The 23,970-nt window shown below is 33.1% G+C and overlaps 1 protein-coding gene and 1 long non-coding RNA gene across 3 annotated transcripts; both read right to left on the bottom strand.

Moving 5' to 3' along the window:
* Positions 1–3,215: 3,215 nt before the first annotated feature.
* Positions 3,216–6,859, bottom strand: LOC130951581 (uncharacterized). Its single transcript, XM_057880273.1, has 6 exons — positions 5,976–6,859; positions 5,464–5,678; positions 4,681–4,969; positions 4,497–4,582; positions 4,328–4,419; positions 3,216–3,993 (listed from the first exon to the last, which is right to left on the bottom strand). Exons 1-6 carry the CDS (start codon positions 6,303–6,305, stop codon positions 3,743–3,745), a joined length of 1,263 nt encoding a protein of 420 aa, XP_057736256.1. The 5' UTR covers positions 6,306–6,859; the 3' UTR covers positions 3,216–3,742.
* Positions 6,860–20,312: 13,453 nt separating this feature from the next.
* On the bottom strand, positions 20,313–23,078 carry LOC130951815 (uncharacterized). Of its 2 annotated transcripts, XR_009074110.1 has the most exons (4): positions 22,919–23,078; positions 22,778–22,827; positions 22,549–22,686; positions 20,313–20,595 (listed from the first exon to the last, which is right to left on the bottom strand). It is a non-coding gene; the product is annotated as an uncharacterized LOC130951815 (long non-coding RNA). The 2 variants fall into 2 exon arrangements; XR_009074111.1 differs by lacking the exon at positions 22,549–22,686.
* Positions 23,079–23,970: the final 892 nt, after the last annotated feature.

Genomic DNA, 23,970 nt, shown 5'->3' on the forward strand with positions numbered 1-23,970 from the left:
GTCGAACTGACCGATTTGGTCCGGTTTTGACAACTATGCTTTCAATTCTCTCTTTCTCAATTTCTTTTATTAGTTTTAGTTTTCAACTACCCTATAATATTTTTCACTATTTTTTTAATCTAAAAACAAAAGGCCAATTTTAATTATGCCAGAAATAATAGAAAAAGTTAAGAGAAAAAAGACTCGAAAAATAATTAAAAAGCTACAATTTTAATTTCATTATAATGATGTTTCTACAGCATGAATTAAGTATTAATTTTTCACTTTTTAAGTTAGATTAGTCCTTAGAAATTGATTAAATTTAATAGAAGTTTAATAATTTTGAGTTTGGTGCATGCAAGTTTTAGAATATTTAATAAGTTAGATGTGTAATTCATTAGTATTAGTGACCATAATTGATTCCAAGATGCCAAGAGAATAGACAAATCAACCTCAACTATTTTTGCTCTGTTGGTCATAGTCTTTGGCTAAGGTTACAATTTGGCAGAACAAAACATTGGGATCCATAAGTGTATTATGAAAAATTGTTCTGTTTTTACTGTCTCATATCTACAAGCAATAATGAAAACTGAAAAGTAGAAGTCACCAAGGAAAGAATATGTTGACTCTCTAATATCATTCAGTAACCAAAATATATCAAAAATGTTACGTGCAAGTTAAAAATTAACCGTGAAATCAATTATTATATATTTATATATGTTTTTGTGATTACATATTTATTTATAAATATATATTATTTAATTATTTTTAATATATATTTTATATTTTAATATATATACTAATAAAATAATAATTAATTTAGTAATTAATTTTTAATATATACTTACTATAGTGGTAAAAAATTATTAGAGAAAACTATCATTGAAAAACCAAATGACAATCCATAATTACATATTAACATACTCTTCGCAATAAAACAATCATGAGTTCAATTGATTTAAGCAGTTCCACAAAATCTTCTGGCAATTCGTTAGTAAACTTAGGCCACCCAAACCTTCCATGCATTAGATGAAACTTGTCTATGATATTACATTTTTTAAACTATAATATGATGTCGGATAAAAGAAATTCTTAAAAATCAACAATTTTTAGTATTTTTAGTCATTATTTAACTAACATAAATATTAAATTTTATTAGTTTATATATATAAATTTTAAAAAATATGAGTACAAACTGTATTGATTTATATGTGTAAATTTTGATACATATAGATGCAAACTATATACTTCTTGTGTGCAAAACTCCTGTAAATATGAGTAAAAATTATGTTGGCCAAATGCTGATAAAAAATGATAATATTTGCTGGCCATGTAGCATTGTCGTCAGATAATATCAAATGAATCTTTGTAAATTTGAAGAATAATTCTCCACATACAAGCGTTTTTTTATACAAGTAGTTTATATTAACGCATTTCGAACAGTTACTGCAGGTCTGCACGTTCTTCTTCTTGCTACACGTTCTTCTTCTTCCTCTTCTTATTCTTTTCTTTCGTTTCTTGCATTCTCTTTCTCCTTCTTCATTTACATGCTTTTCTCTCTATTTTCTTTCTTCGTTATTCTCGATTTCCATTGTTTTTTGACATCAAGCTCTGAGGAGGAGAAAGAGAAAGAGTTCTGAATTATGCATAAGGTGTACTTCAACGAATTTTGGGTGTATTTCTTAAATCCTTTGGATGTAGTTTTGTAATCCTTTGATGTATTTCTATAATCGTTTGGGTGAATTCCTGTAACCGTTTGGGTGTATTTCTGTAATTCTTTGGGTGTATTTCTGTAATAGTTTGGGTGTATTTCTGAAGTTCCATTATCTTCAAATTTGGCAAGAAACTCGTTTTCATGAAAGAAGAAGAAGAGTCGTTCATAATGCATGGTGAGTAGCGCGCTTTGGAAACAAGAAGTGGTTGAATAACGTGCGTTTATTTACTCTTGAAATGTGGGAGTGTAATGCGTATGTTTTGTTGGGCTTGTGCCAACTTGTAAGATTTGTAAGCTAAAAAACTTGTATGTGTAGTAGGCCTCAAATTTGAATAATTAACTCTCAGTGATTATCTTAAACTCTATCAAATATGTTTTTCTAACAATTTGTTTCTACTTTTACTGAAAATTTATTTACAGTGAATAAAAATATAAAATAAAACAAGAGTGAAAAAAAGGGTAATAATTAAGGAGATATTTATTTTTTTATATATAAACAAATTTAATTTGATGATTTTTAAAAGATTTAGATTTGAGACGATAAACTTTTTCTTTTGTTTAATCGTATAAAAAAATATAATTCGCTTATTCATCAAAAGATTAAAAATAATAATAATAATAATAATAATAATAATAATAATAATATAGAAAAATTATCAGAACATACTTTTCTTAATAACTACTTTTCCAATGACCTTTTTTGGTAGCGTTTGTTTTGATGTATTGGGACAGAGAATAGGAAATTGAAACACAGTATCATGTTTGTTGACTCAGAGACTGCTTCTAAAATTTTTGTCTCTGTCTCTGAAATTTCAGTATTTCAGTATTTCCAAAAAGTAGAGACACAGGAAACTGAAATTTTTAAAGACGGAGACTGAAATTTTAATAATATTTTATACCAAAAATATCTTCATTTCAATTAATTAATTCCAATTGTATTCTTTGTACAAATTAAATTAGAGTTTTATTCTTGTTTCAATTTCTATCTCTCACTTTGCACCAAACAGGATACTAAAATTTATTTTGATCTGACTCTTAGTCTCTGTCTCTCAGTCTCATTCTTTTAGTCTCTGTCTCTCTACCAAACGCTACTTTTGAGTGCATACAGGTGACATTCCTCATATAATAATAATATACCAAGAATACAACCAAAAAAAAAAAGAAAAAGAAATTATCTCACAATCAACACAATATGCATTTGCATTAAGTTGCATACTAATTTCTAAGCACATATCTATATTCATCAACATGAAAATTCAACCGCGACAACAATTTGATTTCTATGAAAAGGAAGGAAACGTTGGGTTTCAAGGAATACATCCCTTTCTTCAGGTTAAAGAATTTGATTCCCTCTAATGATTAAACTTTTGTATCTGAATCATTGTAGAAAAAATCACTAGTTTCAAATTCTATAATTAGCAATAGATTAATAGGTTTCCATCAACGGCTTAAAAAAAATAAAAAATTGCACTTTACTGTCTGATTTGCAAGGCGCATTTAGATGAACCATATAACATCAATGTTGAGATAGTAAAATAATGTAATAATACCAACTAATTTTCTATTTTGCCTCATCATAGTAACAAGATGTTCATTATCATAGAGCCAAAACCTTAGCTCAATATACATACAAAGCTACATGTTTTACCCATTCTCTTCAGATTTACAGCTATAAGTGCATAATAAAGTTTAGAAATTCAGCCATTATTGAACCCAAAAAGGCTTGCAGTATATTCTAACATTATCTCCTTTTCCATTAGGGCCTTCCAGTTATGTGACAATTTCTTTTGCTGTTTTCTTCCCAAAACAAAATGAACCCTTTTTTCTTCTGTCCTTTTATGCTTTCACTCTAGAAATCTCTACTTCATTCTTTCTGGGAGATTATCTCATCTTTTGTGCTACTTTATGCATGTGACAAACAAGAATCCACAATATAGATGCATGGACTATACCAGATTTGCACCAAGCAATGAACAGAAAATTTTGTGCAACTTTTAAGCCTTAGCCATCAGCTCATGAGAACAGAATGAACATGTCGTCTTGCTCGGTTCACCTGCGGTATGTACCATGCGATACAAAGAACTGATAATCAGGGTGATTCACCTGAAGCAGCCTTAGCCAATTACCTGCAGCCTGCAAGAGAGAATTTGCTATTTGACTCTCGCTATCCCTATTCTGCATCCAAATGGATCCCTTTAGCTTATAGGATGCCATTGCAAATGTCGGTAAAGAAATCTTCGGTACACCATCTTCCATCTCATTGGGGTAAACCAATATTGGAGCTTGAGTACCTCCGTTTCCTGAAAATTGCATCAAAAAGAAACTTCAGGGAAAGAAAAATTCTTTACATTGTATGCAGATTTATACTAGCTTTCAACTTTTATTTTATTTTATTTTTTGCAAGAAAGGATTACTACATGATATCCGATATAACATCCACAAGAAGTAATCTATAGAGAGTGTCAGCTTGTTTTTGTCTCATACTTGAAAATATGATCAGATGGCATCAAATAAAGAGAATAGCCAAAGCCAACAACTAAAAATATGATTCAAAATGAATGTTGAATATTAACTAGCAAGAACTATGCTGTCGACGCCACCAAGTCAAAACTAGGCTTAAAGTTCCATGATTACCTGTCAAGGGAGTATGGAGTGAATGGTATGTAAGAAAGCAGGCGTCTAAATCTTTCAATGTTGGTCCTGTTGGTATCCGATATATTGGATACCTAGAAGATGCAGTTAAACAAAAATGTTAATTGCCATAATGATTCATTGCTAAAGCCATAGATCAATTTTCTCTCACCATGCCACAGCCATCCAACTTGCTGGCAGTATATCACAACTTCTCATTGACTTTAGGCTAGGATAGTGGCGTGCAAGATCTAGTATCTGTCGAAATGACGGAAATGTTATAGAAATGTAAGATGGATTGTTAAAATCAGCTGCAAAATAAGAGACAGATTAGTTAAATTAAGATTGGTAACAACCTTGTCAGCCAACGGTTCGCGACTATATGGTGGATCTTGATCGAAATACTCGAAGAGGAGGTCCTGAGTGTTTCCACCTTCGCTGTCATCACTCGAAAATCCCTCTTGCATTGCATTGAGTTTATCATTGACAGATAAGCCACTCATTTGATTAGAAACATTGCCTCCCCTATGTTGACTACTTCTTTGTGCCGGGAAAGGTTCAGTCCTTTTTCCGAAATCAGAATCACTGCTTCCATCGCTACTTGAATCTTTGTAGTAATCACCATCACTATCTTCACCACTGTACCTAATGACATAAAGAAAACTAGAACTGGTTACAAACTGAAGCATGGCAGCACATTCTTCAGAGATAAAATTCATTTCATTGAACTTCTGGTTTGACTTATATCCACAAAGCCTACTACAATTAAGAAACTTAGATATTAAGCAGATAGAAATCCTTTATCCAAAGGATGAAAATAGAATTGCAAATCAATCAAACCGAATCTAAGGAACTACATGTTGAAAAAACAAATAGCAGTAGCCATGAAACAGTACAATTACATTTCCGGTATCTCTTACAATATCAACCATTACCGAATTTCAAACATAAATGTTCATCTCTTTTACTTTATATATGTTGAGCATATTTTTGTGAAAACTAGAGCTACAAAAGCATTACTTTATAATTTATAGACAATATCTCATAAAATCAATACAATCACATTACAAAACACATAAATCACACATATAGACAGAGAAAGTTAGGCATCTATCTAAACATGAAATTTTTTCCAGTACCTTGACTTGGGACTTGATTTCTTAGCTGATCGACCATACAGCTGAATAGCTGACAAATAAGGAACATAATATTGTATAACAGAATCTCTTTGATCAAGCACCAAGGGTACTCCTGCACCATATGCGCTCCACTCCTTAAACGATTCCCAGAGATCGTTCAAGGCGAAGTATGATTGATACTCAACATCACAAGTCTTCCAACCTCTCATTGTTGTCTGCACCTCAAAGCACCAAGAAACAAGTCAAAATCACAAAGTCGTTCAGAATTCTAATTTCTAAACATGAGTGGATTCTGAAGCTAGTATCTGTTTCTATGAGAGTTCATATTCCACACACCAATAGTTAGATATTGAAAACAAGATCAAACACAGTAAATTGAGGTTGTTGTACCCTCCAAGTCCATTAAAGTAAACCATAATTAATTGATTAATTAATAGTGAAAAAAACAACACTATAAGGATAATTGAATAAAAAATCTGCATAATTGCATAAAGGAACGGGCGAGATCAAACCTTAGAGAAATACTGAGCTGGTACTAAAGGTGTTGTTGACTCAATAAACCTATCAATATTACTACCATGATCAACAGAAGAAGAAGAGGAAGAAGAGGAAGAAGGTGGTGGCATGTTCAAAGGGTATAAAGATTCTTCACTGAATTTGCTATTCTCAAAAGCAACAAGTTTGGCTTTTGAAGCTGAATCTCCACTCTCAACTTCACCACCATCACCACCTTTGGTTCTCTGAGCTTGTTTCCGATGATTCAGGTTCTTCCTTGCCTTCACTGGAATGTAAAACCGATCATCGCCACCAACACCCCCAAACTGAAGCGCAGTTCCAAGCATGTTCTCAAACCCCGTTTGCTCACAGGAGAAAAAAAAAAGCAGCAGCAAGAAGCACCCAAATTCAAAAATATTATCTTTTCAAGTTTTTAGTTCTAAGAACTGAAAAATTCAGAACTGGGTCGACTTGTATAAGACTCAAAACTCAGAAGTAAATGTTCTCGGAAAACAGAGGATCAGAAAGCGATGCACTGGACCACTCTGATTTTAATTTTTTCAATTTTTTTTTTTTGTCTCAGCAACCAAACACTAATTCAACATAAGAATACAATCACAGTGCGTAAGACTGATGATGAGATGAAAAGAAAAAAGAGACCCAGGAAACTTGGAAGAGAGATCAAAGAAACAGAGTGTGGTACAGAGAATGTGTGAAAGCAAAGATAAGAAGAACAGAGTGTGTGTGCGTTGTTGATGATTGAGTGAGAGAAAAAGAAAGAAAGCAAACGAATTTGAAGGAATATATGCGTGAAGGATAGAACAGAGAGAGAGAAGGGGGAAATGAAAAAGAAAACTTCAATTTTTATTTTCAAGCAGTGTGTGTTGTGTTTGTCAATTGCTACACAGAACAAAAGAGGAATGAATGAAATGACTCAAATGAGGGCATAGAAATTTGGTGCCACCTTTGGGGAACTAGCATTTGTTTTTTTATTTTATTTTTATTTTGCTAATAAGTATGCTAAATATACAAAAAAATTATTAAATTAATTATTAATATAAAATATACACTTTAAAAATAAATTAAATAACATGTATTTATAAATCAAAGTAAAATATATTTTTTATTTTAAAGTTTATTAAAAATTTTAAAAAGTTAAAATATATTTTTTGTCTTTAAAGTTTGACAAAAATTTTAAAAATATTTATTTTGTTTTAATTTTATCTCAAATTTTTTTTTTTTTGCATCACATATTCTTGGTAACTAATTTTTCAAAAAATTTAAAACTAATTCAATAACAATCTCATGAGAACAACCTTCAACACAAGCAAATTAAATATATTTTTCATGTATTATTATTAGATTGATTTTAATTTTTTTTAAAATTTAGCTGTTGGGGGTATATTTGATGTAAATAAAAAACTTTTAGGATAAAATTGAAATAAAATAAAATTTAGAGGTATTTTTGAAACTTTTGACAAATTTCAAGAATAAAAAATATATTTTATCCATTTTAAAAATACCTCTAAGTTTTACTTTGTTTTAATTTTATTCTAAAAATTTTTAATTTGTATCAAATATATTATTGACAACTAATTTTTTAAATAATTTATGATCAATTCAATAATAATTTTACAAGAATAATTTTTAATACAAACAAATAAAAATATAATTATCATACATTATTGTTGGATTACTCTAAAAAATTTAACTAGTAGAGATATATTTGATACAAATAAAAATTTTATAAGATAAAATTAAAATAAAATAATTTTAAAAATATTTTTATAATTTTTAATAAATTTTAAAAATAAAAAATATATTTTATTCTATATATAAATACACAGTAATTTAGTGACAGATTTTTTTTACGTACATATACTAATTTTTTTTAGTGATTCATTAATTTGGCTTTGCCTGCGGTGGGGTTAAGGAATGTGATTTTAGTGGATATTAATTTATTACATATATTTTTTGGGGGTAAGTTTCTTGCATTAGTTGGAGCCTTGGAGGATTGGTAATTTGCCTTTAACTCATGCACAGCATGACAGCACATTTTATTTGAGGTTCTAGTGTGTTACATATGGCATATTCCTTTTTTTTTTAAACAATTATCGCAATTTGTGCTTCTATCCAGTACGGTGTTTATAAAGTTTATAAATACGAGACATTTTTATTTTTTAATTAATTTTTAGATTTTTTTTTGGTGACTAATTAATTTTTAGATTGAACTAGACTATAAATCAATTATAATAATAAATTAATAATGAACTCCAAAAATTAGTCTTTAGTCCCAAATATGTTTTAGTCAATCTATTTAGTATTTAAAAAACAAATGTTATTTACTAAATTAGTTTTTAATCTTTTTATTGTATTACACCATAAATTATATGTTAGATTCTATTAAAAAAATTTAGATAAATCAATTTTTATTATTATTTTATAAATACATAAAAGTCTTTAAAATTTTTTAAAATTCTTATATCATTATATCTACATACTTATATGGGAATTTGAAAATAAATTTGGTAAAGTAAAATGTGTTGGAAACTGAATTTAAAAACTGAAATTTGGATATGTTCATCATTTAATATTTTGACTATGATTCATAAAAAAAATTAATATTTTGACTATGTCATTATGTAACATTAAATTTGAGGTCAAATAATGACCACTTTACATTAATTAACATTTTTTTTATGGATATTGACAACATTTATTTTAAATATATTGGGTAAGATTATCATAAAAGAAATAATAAAGTTATTGAAAGGATAATTTTTTTTCCTTACTATTGAATATACTATATGTATAAAAAATTCAGAAAGTTTTTATCATCTGTTCACATTTTAACTAAATCGTCAATTTTTTTTTTATTAATGTAGCAATCAATCTTATTGAATGATAAAAAACTTGTTACCTATTAAAAAACAATCATTCAAATCATATACTAGTTACTAGTATTGAATAAAAGAATCATTCAATGGATAATGAGAAGATACTTATTTTGGGATTAAAGGAGTAAATTCAATTTATGATTTTTTTTCCCTTTAAAATGATCAATTAAGGCTTTTATTTTTTAAAAATGTGATTCTTATTAATTAAGGAAGAATTAATTTGATTACTAACTTTTTAAATGACAAATTAAATCATCTATTTCCAAGATTGTGGGTTGTGGCTCTTAAGCCTCTTATTAGTTTCTAGTCAAACTTTAGTCTCACATCTGTTTGTGTAATACGGATAAGGACGATGAAATACTACTCCATCGGCATTGGTTTATAAATTTAATTAAACCAAAATTCTCCATGTCAATTAATTGTTATCTATAATGCAAGAATATTGATACAGAGATAAGATATAATACAATATAAAATATGTTGGTATATAAATTTTAAAATTTTATAACACACAAAGATATATATATAAAATATAAAATATTTTTTAAATAAATTATAATAATATAAATTAATATTTTATTAATATTAAAATATAAATTAATTTTTTAATTATTTTTAATATTTTATTTTATTTATATAAAATATTTAAAATATTTTTATTTTAATAAATATATATTAAGAATAAAATTGAATAATATACTAATACGTAATGATATTTAAATGTGTCTAAATATATTAAAAAAATTATATTTTTATTAAAATGCGATTGAATATAACAAATATTTATGTCAGATAAATATCGATAAATATTATGTCTAAATAAATAAATATAATATTTTTGCAAAATGGCTGTATTTCGTAGAATGTAACCGTACTAAATTACTAATTTAGCATTTAACTGTCCATAAGTACAATATAAATACTTGTGAGATAAAAGTTTATCCAAAAGGTCACATTTCTAAACATGCATGATTTATTTAGTTATTTAGAAAATTAAGAATAAATTAATTGTGCTATCATGTTTTTCTCTATTATGTATGTTTTGATTTCCACTTTTCATAAATTAATTGTTCTAAAAAGGATATAACTAATAAATAAACAATCAATTATTATAACTATTGGTAGAGAATAACCTCACCAAAGAAAGAGAGATCAACATGAGAGATCCTTATGAGTTCTTGAAAGATCTTAATAAATTCTTCTGCAACAACAACATATTCTGTGTGTACTCAAATCATTTGATACGTGTGATATGACAAGGTTTCAACTCAATGGTAATAACTAATAATAGTAATTAAGGTTGAATGGGATCAGATTCAATGGGATATAGTTAAAATATCTATTTGATTTGTATTAAAATTATTGGATCGAATCAAATCTAATATCCATAATTTTTAAGTTTGGATCCGATCTAATCCACATATTTGCGGATCGAATTAGATATCGAATATACTCGCAAAACGCAAAAATATTTTTAAAAGATTATTTTTATTAAAAAATATTAATAAAATTTATTTTTCTATTCTTTTGAATATGTTTATTTTTAAAATAATATTAAACATATTTTTTTTAAATAATAAATTAAAATAATACAACATATAAAATAATTATTAGTTGAAATAAAACATAAAAAAATATTTATTTTTTTTTAGAATACGCGAATATGCAGATACCTACACAAAATCCGCAATCCGATTCTAATAGTGTGCGAATTAGATCCGATCTTATCTGATAGCCTTGCAAATCGGATCCATATCCGCAATTTTTGGATCGATTTGGATAAACACCGCGAATATGCTAATCGAAAGATCTGGAAAAAAAAAATTATATATTTATGTATATTTATTATATATTATTTTATATCTATTTTAATAAAATAATCAATTTTTAAAATAATCAAATGCATGGCAGTGGCGTAAATACATATATTTTTATACGATTGCTATGGGTGATATCCATATAACAACTAGTGAAAATAGGAGATATTAGGTATAATGAATATTTTAAAAGTTTAAAATTGATGGAAAGGAAATATGAGAAAAAGCGAAAAATTTAATGCCAAATATTTTTTTTCTCTATTTTTAACTTTAGATACTAAGGAGTCAAATTTTAATTGTAAAATCAAAATTATGATTTAATATATATTTTTTTTTTTGTTGAATCGAAGACACTTGAATCAATCATATCCTGCCAAATTCGATAAAAAGATTTATATAAATCTTTCCTTAATTTTACAGGAGATATATATAAATATTAGATAAAATACCTATTTTGTAATATATTATTTTATTCTAATTCTTATACCTCTTTTAGATTTTGATTACCTTATTCGTTGAAATTCCTTGCAAGTATTATTCTCATCCAATTTAAGTATCTGCTACTAAACACATCAAATAACACATGATATGTCTCTCGTTAACAAATTATTTTGTGATTATATGTATACCATACTGATAGACTTTATTAATATGTCATGCAGTGTATAGTATATAAGAACACATTATCATTAACATAATGAAATCAAGATAAAAGTTTTATAAGTAACTAATATTAATAAAATCTTAAAATAAACCAAATTAATCATTTTATCCTTTAATAGAAAAAATATTGATTCACATCTAAAATTTCTTGGGATGATAGACGTTGAGCAATTCCTCTATTTGATAAGGTTTTGAATGAAGGAATGGAGTTTGAAAATAATTAGCCGGAGGGAGTAGGTATTTTGGTTAGGAGATGGGAAATGGGAATTGACACGTGCAAAGCACAAGTAGGTGGGACACGTGATATTAAATACTCTGTATCCCAAACAACTCACCACCCATCATTGCCTGCCACTCTCACTTGCTCACTTGTTCTTTTATCCCCAAACGTCCTAATTTCTTGACTATGCCACTTGGTTTCCAAACACACATTATTTCTTGTTCAGAAATACTAGTTTTTTTTTTAATTTAATTTTAATTTTTAGTCAAATTTTTTAAGAATTTATTATTATTTAATTAATTTAAATATTTATTTTCAGGTATTAGTTATTCATAAAATTAAAAGAATTATTTATTTTTTATTTTTATCTTCTGTAAAAATTAAATAAAAAATAATATTTAAAAAATATCTAATTACACTGTTTTTTGTTATATTCATAATAAATAGATTAGAATACACTGGATATATACTGACGGAATTAAGTTGAGTTAATTTATTGGTTAATTATTTTTTTTTTAAATTAGAAATGCTATTCGAACTAAAGATTTTTAGGTGAAAATAAAAAAATTATATTATTTAAACTATAGCTCATTAACAATTTACTAGTTAATTTATTAATTTATTTAAATATAATAATATTTAAAAAATAATAAAAAATTAATTTAAATAATCTAAAATTATATTATTTAAATTTATTAATCAACATTAAAAATAATTTTAGATATAATAAATATATAATTACAAATGTTATACATATGAAATTATAAATACTATGTTATATATAAAGAAACGTTAAATATTATCTTTTTAATATTATCAACTTAAATAAATATTAGGAATTTAAATTTTATTTTATATATGTAATAATTTATTAATTAATATTTTTAATAAAATTCTGATTTAGAACAAATTAATCTTTGATTTTACCGGATTGGGAGATATATATATATATATATATATATATATATATATATATATATATATATATATATATATATTAAGGTTTAGGAAAGAAATTATGACAGCTAGTCGAAGAAGGGGAAAATGGGTTTGGATTTTAATTAAATGGATGAAACTATACTTTCTCTAATAAATTTAATAAATTTGTTTAGTTTTTAGGGACTTGTTAGTAACTTTTATTAATCAATAATTTACTTTTAATTTTTCTTTTAAATTTAACAATTTCAATTAATGATATATGTGATAACTTTTCAGCGACATAGACATTATAATTTTATAGGATACATAAATATAAAGATAATTACCAGTTAAGCACTTATATAGAGATATATTAACTTAAATAATGAAGTTAAATTTTATGACTAATATAATTAATTTAAATTTACAGTTATAATCAAATTCTATCAATAATATAATATTTATAATTATATTTTTATTTCTATTAATAATCAAAATAAGAATAAAAATATAATGATAGTTAATTTTTGTTGTTCATAAAAAGTTTAATTTTGATATTGTGAATAAATTAGATTATTCTTTTAAGAAATACTTATTTTATATGAAATAAAAGTGTAATTATTTTTGTAGTTGATACTTTATCAGAAAAATATATAAAACAATAAATATAAATATATAAATACATAATAATTATTATTTTTGGCTGATTTCTAATGTTTATGGAATATTTTTCATTATCATAATTCCCTTATTTATAACGTTTTATTTATATTTTTGATAACTTTACAAGGTATTTTTTTCCTTTAAAAAAAGTAGGATTGCAATGTTTGAATTTTATCTCAACTCTTATTTTTTATCATTATTTTAAAATATGAGTGTACCTTTATCTAACACTACTCTTATAACTTTTGCTAATTAATAGTAGCTTTTACTTTATTCTATTTACCATTCAATATTATCACAGCAGCATTTGAGAAATAATTTTTGAAGATTCTAAAAAGCCGTTTACTCTGAGTCATAACAATACCAAATTTAGTTTTAGCTAAATTTGGTCATAGCCTACTAATTGGGGGATCCCATTTATCTATAGTGATTGCTTGTATCTATTTTTAATATTATTCATTATTATGTATGATTTCATATTCAAATAAACATAATGAAAAATTAATTTGAAAAGTACTTTATAGTAAGTACACGGGATAATAAGGGAACAATATTTTGATATAGTAAGATGAATTTGATTTATCATATAATAATACAAATTTTTACATAATTTTACACTAGCGAATGGAAGTCCTATAATAGATACAGAGAATGCTTGGCTTTATAGTGAATTACATGAGAAAAATTGTTTGATAAAAAAAATAATAAAAAACAATTAAATTTTTTTATTTAATATTTATTAATTATTATTAAAATTAATAAATATATAGTAAATAAAATACATTTTAACTGTTTATATTAAATAAAGCATATTTTAACTTTTTTTTTTTTTTTATCTTTCTAGTATCATGGTTACATGAGATTTGTTGTCTTGCAATTTGGCATTTAAAGCCAGACAACCAAATCAAGAAATCCTCTTCATTAACAAAAGTTGGACCAAGCAAGTCGTGTTCTTCAAAAGAGAACTAAACTTCAAAATGAAGTATGAATCTCTCATTAGTGGTCATATATATAGCCATTATCGGAATGATCAATATTACAATCATATCTGTATGTAAATAATAATTGAATGAAAATGTTGACCAAGACTTGTTCCTCTTTGTTGCATCACATATATCACTCGACAATATACAATAATGTATGTAGATGAATCTTCTGCAATACTCAACATGCAGAATGGGCCCTTCAAAAAGCATTCATCACATGAAAGTTTGAAACCTACTTAATTATGAGATATCATCAATTATCACCATTCTTGGTGGTCACTTCCTTATCGTGTTTGTGTTTTTTTTTTCCCTCCTTTTGGCAGTGGATACTGTTCGGGACGGAGATACTATGAGTGAGCGTGTGGTTGGAGGGGACCTAGATCTGGGTTGTCGGTGCGTGAGTGGATCTCCCTGGCTGGTGTTGGTGAGTGAGGAACGAGGCTTCACGACTTTTCGGGTTGTTGGAGTGATGAAGGGGGAGCCACCTGCAAAAGGGATTCTGACGCCCAAGTCAAAATCCGTACAAGGTGGCAGGAAAAGTGAGGGTATCGTGACGTACTTGGGGGAGGGGTAGGGCCCTCCTTTTATATAGTCTGCACCTAGGGTGGGTTCCACAGAAGCAGACTCACCTTCCAGGAAGCTTCCCTCCCCAATTGTCATGTGCCTCGCTGGGGGAGTAGTGGTGTCTTGGGTTTCCGCCTGGTTCAGGTGTTGCATACCCGTTGGGTCGGTCAGCCGGGTCGGGGCGCCAGACCATCGGGGTTGGGCCGTCTAGGATTATCCCCGCTCCCCGAACGTTTGGTTGGAAGCTCCGTCCACATGGAGCTTCCACCGCGTGTTTGGTATATCGTGAGGGTCTCCAGCAATTTCAACCAGGAAATCGGCCATGGCCTGAGCTTTGAATGAGTGTCTGGGCTCATAATGTAGCACATATTGAGACAGCTCGATTGCCCAAGTCATCATCCGTCCGGCCAAGTCGGGCTTTTGCAAGACTTGGCGGATCGCCTGATCCGTCCTGACGATTACCCAGTGTCCTTCGAAGTACTTCCGCAACCTTCAGGGCAAGGTCAAGAGCGCATATGCTAGCTTTTCCAATTTACTATACCTTACCTATGCCCCTTGCAGTGCTTTGCTAACAAAGTAGACTGGTTGTTGGATTTTTTTTCTCCTCTCGTACCAAAACGGCCGCCACGACTTCGTCCGTTACTGCCAAATACAAGAATAGAGTCTCACCATCCTTGGGTTTGCCGAGAACTGGGGGTGCCGAGAGTATGCTCTTGAAGTGGTTGAAAGCCTCCTCGCACGTTGGGGTCCACTCAAAAACTATTCCTTTTTTCATTATGTTGAAGAATGGAAGAGCTTTGGCCGCCGACGTGCCCAGGAAACAGGATAGGGCCGTGAGTCTTCTGGCCAGCCTCTGCACGTCCTTGATGCACCCAGGGCTCGTCATTCGCAAAATTGCTTCGCACTTCTCAGGGTTGGCTTCGACTCCCCTCTGGGTTATCATGAAACCCAAGAACTTCCCGACCTCCATGGCGAAAGCACACTTGAGAGGATTAAGCCTCATATTGTATCGTCGGAGGGACGCAAACACAATTTCTAGGTCGCCAACCAGGTCTTCTAATTGGGTGGTCTTTACCAGGATGTCATCCACGTACACTTCTACCGACCTCCCGATAAGGTTGCTGAACACTTGTTCATCAGCCTTTGATAAGTAGCTCCTGCATTTTTTAGTCCAAACGGCATTACCCTATAGCAGTACGTGCCACCTGGCGTTATGAACGCCATTTTCTCCTCGTCTGGCCGGTGTATCGGTATCTGGTTGTAACTAGAGTATGCGTCCATGAAACTTAGAAAGCAATATCCCGCGGCCGCGTCCACTAGAGCATCAATGTTAGAGAGGGGGAAGGAGTCTTTAGGGCATGCCTTGTTAAGGTCGGAGTAGTCTACACACATCCTCCACTTTCCGTTGGCCTTCTTAACCAGGACTACGTTCGACAGCCAGGTTGAGTATTATAGATCTCGGATGAACCCTGCTTCTAACATGCTAGCCGTTTGCTTGGCCACCTCGTCGGCTCTCCTGGGACATCTTCCATCGTCTTTGGGCTACGAGCTTGGCCTCTGCCTTCACGGCTAGGTGGTGTGACATGAACTGGGGGTCGATCCCCGGCATGTCGGCTGGTGTCCAGGCAAACAAATTGTTGTTTGCTCGAATCATCTCCATCAAAGGTTGTTTCAAGTTGTGGGGGAGGTTTCTTTTTACAAAAGTGAACTTGTCTTCCGAGTCGCCGACCGTAAACTTTTCCAGGTCTCCTTCAGGCTCTGGTATTGGTTTGTCGTCAATCCTAGCGTCCAGATCGGCTAGGAAAACCCCAGACGCCTCCTTCAACTTCTTCCTTAGGGAGAGGCTCGCATTGTCGCACGCGACCGCCGTTTCCAGATCCCCCTGATGGATCCCACCGACCCATCGTCAGCTACAAACTTCATTATCAACAGCTTGGTACATATTACCGCCCCGAACTCGTTGATTGTTTTCCTCCCCAAGATAAGGTTGTAAGCGGTGGAGTCCCTCAGAACGACAAACTCCGCCATTAGCGACCTCTTTCCTTGACCTTCTCCTATAGAGACCAGGAGGGAGATTATTCCATCAGGCTTGGTAAAATTATCCCCTAAGCCGACCACCCCGTGCTGGTGAGTTTTTAAGTCAGCTTCTCGGAGGCCCAGGGCGTTAAACACGTTTCGGAACATAATGTTTGAGTCGGCTCCGGTATCAACGAGAATTCGCTTGACAAAACCAGCTCCCACTCTTGCTGTGATTACCGTGGGAGGGTTCTCCAGTACGTCGTGGAACCATTGGTCCTGCGCTCCGAACGATATCGTTGGGACTCTCCTAGGGGATGGCCCATGACTAGCTAATGACACGGCCAGGACCTTAGTGTCTTTCCTTGCCGCCGACTTTGATCTTGGTGCAGCGTCCCTCCCGACTACAACATTCATGACGGTGAGGTCGCGGTCGTTGTCCTCGTCCTCTTCGGGTTCTTGCCTTGGCTTCACGGCACGGCTTCTGTCTTCGTCAGATCATTCGGGCTCTCGCCTCCTGGGTTCTCTTATGAACTGTGAGAACTTCGCTAGCTTACCTTCTCGGATCGCCTGTTCCAGAGCGTCCTTCGAGTCGAAGCAATCTTGGGTTTTATGGCCGAAACCCTTGTGGTAGTCATAGTAGAGGTTCTTGTTCCCTCCGGTTCTGTCCTTGAGCTGGCGAGGCTTCGATAAGATGCCTTTGTCGGCTATCTATTGGTACACCTCAATGATCGGGGCCGTCAAAGGGGGTATAGTTAGTGAACTTTTCTACCCGGGAGAATGGCTTGGAGGGTTTAGTTGGCCCTCCGTCCTTGGAGTGCTCCTTAGGCCTTTCCCCACTCTCGGGTTGACGAGTAGGATGATAGGCGGGCTGCCGCTTATTGGCTGCCACCACTTGGCTGGCCTCCTCGTTGTTGATGTACTCTCTCGCCACATTCTGGATTTCTTGCATTGTCCACACCAGTTTGGTGGTGAGGTGTTTTCTGAAGTCTTCATTCAACAGCCCGTTCGTTAGGCAAAGGCTGGCCACCGAGTCGGTCAAGCCGTCAATCTCTAGGCATTCATCGTTGAACCTATCCAGATACTTCCTGTTCCAGAGCGTCCTTCGAGTCGAAGCAATCTTGGGTTTTATGGCCGAAACCCTTGTGGTAGTCACAGTAGAGGTTCTTGTTCCCTCCGGTTCTGTCCTTGAGCTGGCGAGGCTTCGACAAGATGCCTTTGTCGGCTATCTATTGGTACACCTCAAAGATCGGGGCCGTCAAAAGGGTATAGTTAGTGAACTTTTCTACCCAGGAGAACGGCTTGGAGGGTTTAGTTGACCCTCCGTCCTTGGAGTGCTCCTTAGGCCTTTCCGAACTCTCGGGCTGACGAGTAGGATGATAGGCGGGCTGCCGCTTGTTGGCTGCCACCACTTGGCTGACCTCCTCGTTGTTGATGTACTCTCTCACCACATTCTGGATTTCCTGCATTGTCCACACCAGTTTGGTGGTGAGATGTTTCCCAAAGTCTTCATTCAACAGCCCGTTCGTCAGGCAAAGGCTGGCCACCGAGTCGGTCAAGCCGTCAATCTCTAGGCATTCATCGTTGAACCTATCCAGATACTTCCTGGTCGGTTTCCCGTTTCTTTGGGTCACCCCTAGGAGGTTGATCGGGTGCTTGGCCTTCGCAATACGGGTGGTAAACTGTGTTAGAAACCCCCGGGTTATGTCCGTGAAAGTCGTCACGGACCCCTGAGGGAGCACGTTGAACTACCGGATTGCCGGTCCCGTCAGGGACACGGGAAAGGCGCGACATCTCACCTCAACACCCATACCCTCCAGGTTCATCCTGGCCTCAAAGGCCGTTAGGTGTTCCTGGGGGTCCTAAGTTCCGCCATATCTCATGTCTGTTGGCTTGTCGAAGTGTTTCGGCAGCCGAACCTCGAGAATGGAGTGGTGGAAAGGGGTTGCTCCTTTGATTATGGGGTTTCATCGCCTTCTCGGTCTCTCCCTGCTCTCTTCTCGGTCTTCCTCCTCGGTGCGCCTTGCTATGGGCCGAGTGTAAATTATGGGGTCTTGTCGTCTCCTAGGTATCTCCCAACTCTCCCCTTGGTTTTCCGACTATGCACGGGTCGGTGGGGGTCGGGAGCCCGGTGTACGCCTGGCATGGTTCCTCCACGGGCTTCTTCCCCGGGCTTCCTCTCTCCTTTTGGGAGACTAAGGATGGGGTTGACTTGGGCCGGGCTGGTAGCCACCAATTCCCTCTTGAGATTTTGCACCCTGTGGCGTCTTTTCTGGGAACGAGAGTGAAGCTCATCCCCACGGGAGGGGGATCTCGTTCGTTCGTGAGAAGAAGCCAAACAGGCCGCCCTACTAGCTCGGTGGGCGTTCTCCTCTACTCGCGGCTCGCCTCCCTTTTGCCCTTCCACTGGGCCCAATAGGAAATCTATTCAGGCCAGAGCCAGTCCCCACAGACGGTGCCGATGTTCGGGATGTCGGTTCCTGAACGGGTCAGAGATACTATGAGTGAACGTGTGGTTGGAGGGGACCTGGATCTGGGTTGCCGGTGCGTGAGTGGATCTCCCTGGCTGGTGTTAGTGAGTGAGGAATGAGGCTTCACGACCCCAGGTTGTTGGAGTGATGAAGGGGGAGCCACCTGCAAAAGGGACTCTAACGCTCAAATCAGAATCCGTACCAGGTAGTAGGAAAAGTGAGGGTATCGTGACATACTTGGGGGAGGGGTAGGGCCCTCCCCTTATATAGTCTGCACCTAGGATGGGTCCCACAGGAGCAGACCCACCTTCCAGGAAGCTTCCCTCCCCAGCTGTCATGTGCCTCGCTGGGGAAGTAGTGGTGTCTTGGGTTTCTGCCTGGTTCGGGTGTTGCATACCCGTTGGGTCGGTTAGCCGGGGCGGGGTGCTGGACCATCGGGGCTGGGCCGGAACAGATACTGTTCAAACTTGAATACCCTGCCTTAACTCCTTATAAGAGTTTGATATGTTTGTGATAAAATTTACTGAAAAGAAAACACATCTTAAAATGCACACGTTAAAAAGTACTGTTATATTTATTTATCTATTCTATTATATAAAAATCGAATTTTTACACTTAATAATAAAGCTGACATGACATACTTCTAAGAGTATCTTTCGATTTATTTCTTTTAACTTATTAAGTACAAGTTATTACAATAAATTAACTACATCAACTAATTAATTTAATTGAATATTTAAATATTACACAATTTATTATCATTTATATCAATGTATGTTGGTAGTATTTTCTAATTATTTCTTTTAATATCCTGTTAGTATTTTCTAATTTATTTCTTTTTATTTATTAAATCAAATTTATTATGTGTATTAATTAATTAATTAATTAGTTGTAACACCCTACTACATGAAGCTTTACGCTTAAGTCGTAAAACAGAGGTGGTGTGATATTACGACCTCTAAAGTAAAATGTGTACATATAATAGCAGAAAGAATATAATAAACTAGGAGCCTTGAAGAACAGGTGTAATAAAAATAGCGAAAATAAAAACGCAATGCTCAGAAAACGAGTTAACTTGCGTACTAAGAAAACTATAACTATCAAGTATAAGATAACAAAAGTAAGAATAGAAGGCCAAAGATACAAAATAACAAGCTCCTAACTCAGCTCGCGAAGTCAAGGCTGGCCGGAGAATATATATATATATATATATATATATATATATATATATATATCCAAAACCCAGATTTACATAAACAAAATCATGTCTCTCCATAAGCCTCTAAGAAGGTTAAAAGGAACAAGTCATGCGGAGAGAGAACTAAGTACATATATATACACGACTATACAATCAAAAAGTAACCCGATAACCACTTCGCTTCAGAAGTCCAGACGCCTAACAAGGTATCTCTCGACCTGCATCTGGAAAAAACAACAACATGGTATTGGGTGAGAACCAGAGGTTCTCAGTATGGTAAAGGTGCCGCACATATAAGATATAAGGCCCTGGGAATGCCAGAGACAATCCTAGAATGCCGACACTCAAATTGTAAAGCTTAAAGTATTAAACAGAAACCATAAAAGGTGGTTTTCTAAGAGTATCTAAGCCTAACTTAACTTAATCTTGAATCTAAGTCCTACTGCATTTCCTCTATACCTCCATCTCCGACAACATATCACAGACAAATAAGCAGATAAAGGCAAGCACAAGAAGGTTACAAATACTACAGGTAACCAATATACATTTAACATAGAAAATACACTTAGACACACCCAGTTAATGCACAAACAAGTAATTCAATTAATATGCACATGATGCATGCCTATCTTATGGCTGATGAGTCTCATTTGTCGGTTATCAAGCCAACCCGATAAGTCTGGTTTGCTAAACCCTTGGACTGTCTCTCGACGTGCATCCCCAAGAGTCTATGCATAGCTTTTCCTCAAATAATCAATATTGCTCAATGGGTGTAACATTCCTGGGAATTTATAAGTGCCCGGTCACCCTTACGTCGTAGGGTCAATAGAGTATCGAGTTTTTGACCTGGTACACGTGGTGGCAAGCCACGGTACTTTACCTAGGGAATCTCGTATCTCAGATCATTTGATTATTTAGCCAAATATCATACATAATCATTATTCAATTCATCACTTTTTCAGCTTTACTTCACCTCCAAGTTATCCCCATTTCCTAGCTCCATCTAATTATCAGGTTTAATACTTTTATTTATGACCAAAGGATTGAAAATAGAGGTTTAGAAGTTTGAAATAGAGTTTAAAACTTAGAAAATCATGTTTGCTGGAATAGGGGCGACGCGTACGCGTGGCTCACGCGTACGCGTGGGAGTATAAAAAGGCAGCTCGCGCGCGCATCTTCTTGTCATGCGTATGCGTAGGTGAGTACATCATGTCACGCGCACGCGTGGACCACGCGTACGCGTGGACATGCATACTGGCCCATTACGCGTACGCATAGGGCTATTCACGTATGCATAGGGCTATTCACGTACGTACATTCAAAATTTCATGTCACGTGTACGCGTGGACGTACGTTTTCCAAAAACCTGATTAGATAGCAAGCTGTAGAATTGAAAAGAAAACACTTTTCTTTCAAATCTTCTAACACCCATAACTTCTTCGAATTAAAATATTTTTCACCCGTTCTTCAAATGGCATAAACTTCATGAATCCTATTTTCATTTTAAAATAAATTGAAACAAATTGAGGGTCCAGAAGCCAAGTTATGGCTCGCCGAAGTTTGGCCCAAAACCAAATTTTGCGAAATTCCCAAACCTCGTTTTCATTCAAAAACTCCATCCTTTTCATCACCAAACGTACATTTTTTAATACAATATACTCTTCCTCATCATCACAACAATCACCACAATAAACCTACCTCAAATCAATAATAATACACATACACCACTTAAATCCATCAACCCAAACCATAGCTTATAAATCCTAGGCTTATAACACAATATGCCCTTCCTCATTATCACAACAACCTCCACAATAGTCATACCTCAAATCAATATTCACCAAATCACCAATTAATCAACAAGCACCAAACCAAACATGTTTATCAACAAGATACTAAACAATAAGGATTTGGATTCTCTAAATTTTGAATTTTACTTTAAAAAGTAAGGTATGATCTATCACCATTTATTTCATAGGTGGGACCAAGAGAAAACATGAGAGAGAAAGCATTCAATAGTGAGAGATCTCACTTTATTCTCTAAAGTAAAAATCTAAAATTTAGAGGATCTAAATTCAAACAATAAATATACACATGCATTCCAACCTATCCTATGGTCATCTAGTCTAAGTTTTCACAGAACATTATATATTAAATGCAAGAAACCTAAACCATACCTTGGCCGATATCCTCGTAATGATCAAGACAATTCATTAAAACCAACATAGCCCCAAAAACTTCAATAAAACACTAATGCTCAGCCTCCTCCAAGTTCTAATATCCACAATTTCAATCTCCAATTATTTATTTACTACCTAATACACATTCATAACACATATACACCCAATTTAATACCCAAGGCATAAATTCAAAAAATTAAATAGAATCATGGTATCCTCATCTTACCCAAACTTCGTATAAGCAAGAGTGAACGCTTTTCTCAAGCTAATTAGATCCTAAAACATCAAAGAAAAAAGAAATTCAACACCTCCACATAGTTTTTGAAAATTGGAGGAAGGAGTGGTTGAGAATAATTAAATAGCTTACCTATGAAATTGTTCCGGTAAAAACGTAGAGCTCGACGCAGTGGTCGCGTGACCACAAACGGTGCGGCGATCGGAGCTCGAATTGGAAAGTTACGGTGTTTTGAAATTAACGTAAGGGTTTCATACCCTTCTCCTCTCCAGCTGCGTTCAGTGCTGCTTCTGTTGCATTTTGGAGGAGAAAATGAGCTTTGGCTCACTTAAGTGTTGGGCCGGTTGGGCCCACGGGTCCGGTTTGGATTCGGTTCAACCGGTTCGGCCCCGTTCGATTCAATCTTGGGCTTTTTTGAAATTTGTGTCAAAATTTTCGTTTTGATGCGATCTATCCTAATTTAATATAATATTCATATTTCTAATTTTCTGTATTAAAAATTAATTTATTGACTAATTATTTACTAATTTAACGGGGTTTACATTAGTCATTAAAATAAATTTCACAACAAAATTTTAACATTCATTAAGAAAATAAATTTATTTATGGCTCTTTCCTAATTATAAATAATAACAAGACTTAGAAAAAAAATATTAATGTCATCATTCTTATTAACTAAATCATAATATTAGATAGTTGATAGTTTCATAAGCAAAAATTATTAAGTAATAACGTAAAAATTAACAACAAATAAGAAATAAAAATTCATAAAAAATTTATTATATATTACTAATTTTATAATTAAAATATGTCACATGTTATATTTTCATCTATTCTATTTATTATCTATTTTATTATATAAAAATAAGGTTTCTACACTTAATGATGGAGATGACATGTCATGCTTCTGAGAGTGTTTAACGATTTATTTCTTTTAACTCATTAAATATAATTTATTATAATAAATTAAATATATCAACTAATTGATTTGATTAGATATTTAATATCATATAATTTATTATAATTTACATCAATTTGATTTGATAGTATTTCCTAATTTATTTCTTTTAGTGTTTTGTTAATGTTTTTTAATTTATTGTTTTTAATTTATTAAATTAAATTAATTATACTAATTATGTGTATTAATTAATTGATTTGATAAATCTATTCATTATTAAAATAAT

The sequence above is a fragment of the Arachis stenosperma genome, chromosome 9 (genome assembly GCF_014773155.1).
Source record: "Arachis stenosperma cultivar V10309 chromosome 9, arast.V10309.gnm1.PFL2, whole genome shotgun sequence".
NCBI lineage: Eukaryota > Viridiplantae > Streptophyta > Magnoliopsida > Fabales > Fabaceae > Arachis > Arachis stenosperma.

What these genes read in the sequence shown, in the direction of transcription:
- LOC130951581 (XM_057880273.1), bottom strand. Translation starts at nt 6,305, where the DNA reads ATGCTTGGAACTGCGCTTCAGTTTGGGGGTGTTGGTGGCGATGATCGG. An exon ending in CAGCTCAGTATTTCTCTAAG is followed by an intron (nt 5,679 to 5,975) that starts GTTTGATCTCGC and finishes TTTGAGGTGCAG; the next exon opens with ACAACAATGAGAGGTTGGAA. An exon ending in AGTTGGATGGCTGTGGCATG is followed by an intron (nt 4,420 to 4,496) that starts GTGAGAGAAAAT and finishes TGCATCTTCTAG; the next exon opens with GTATCCAATATATCGGATAC.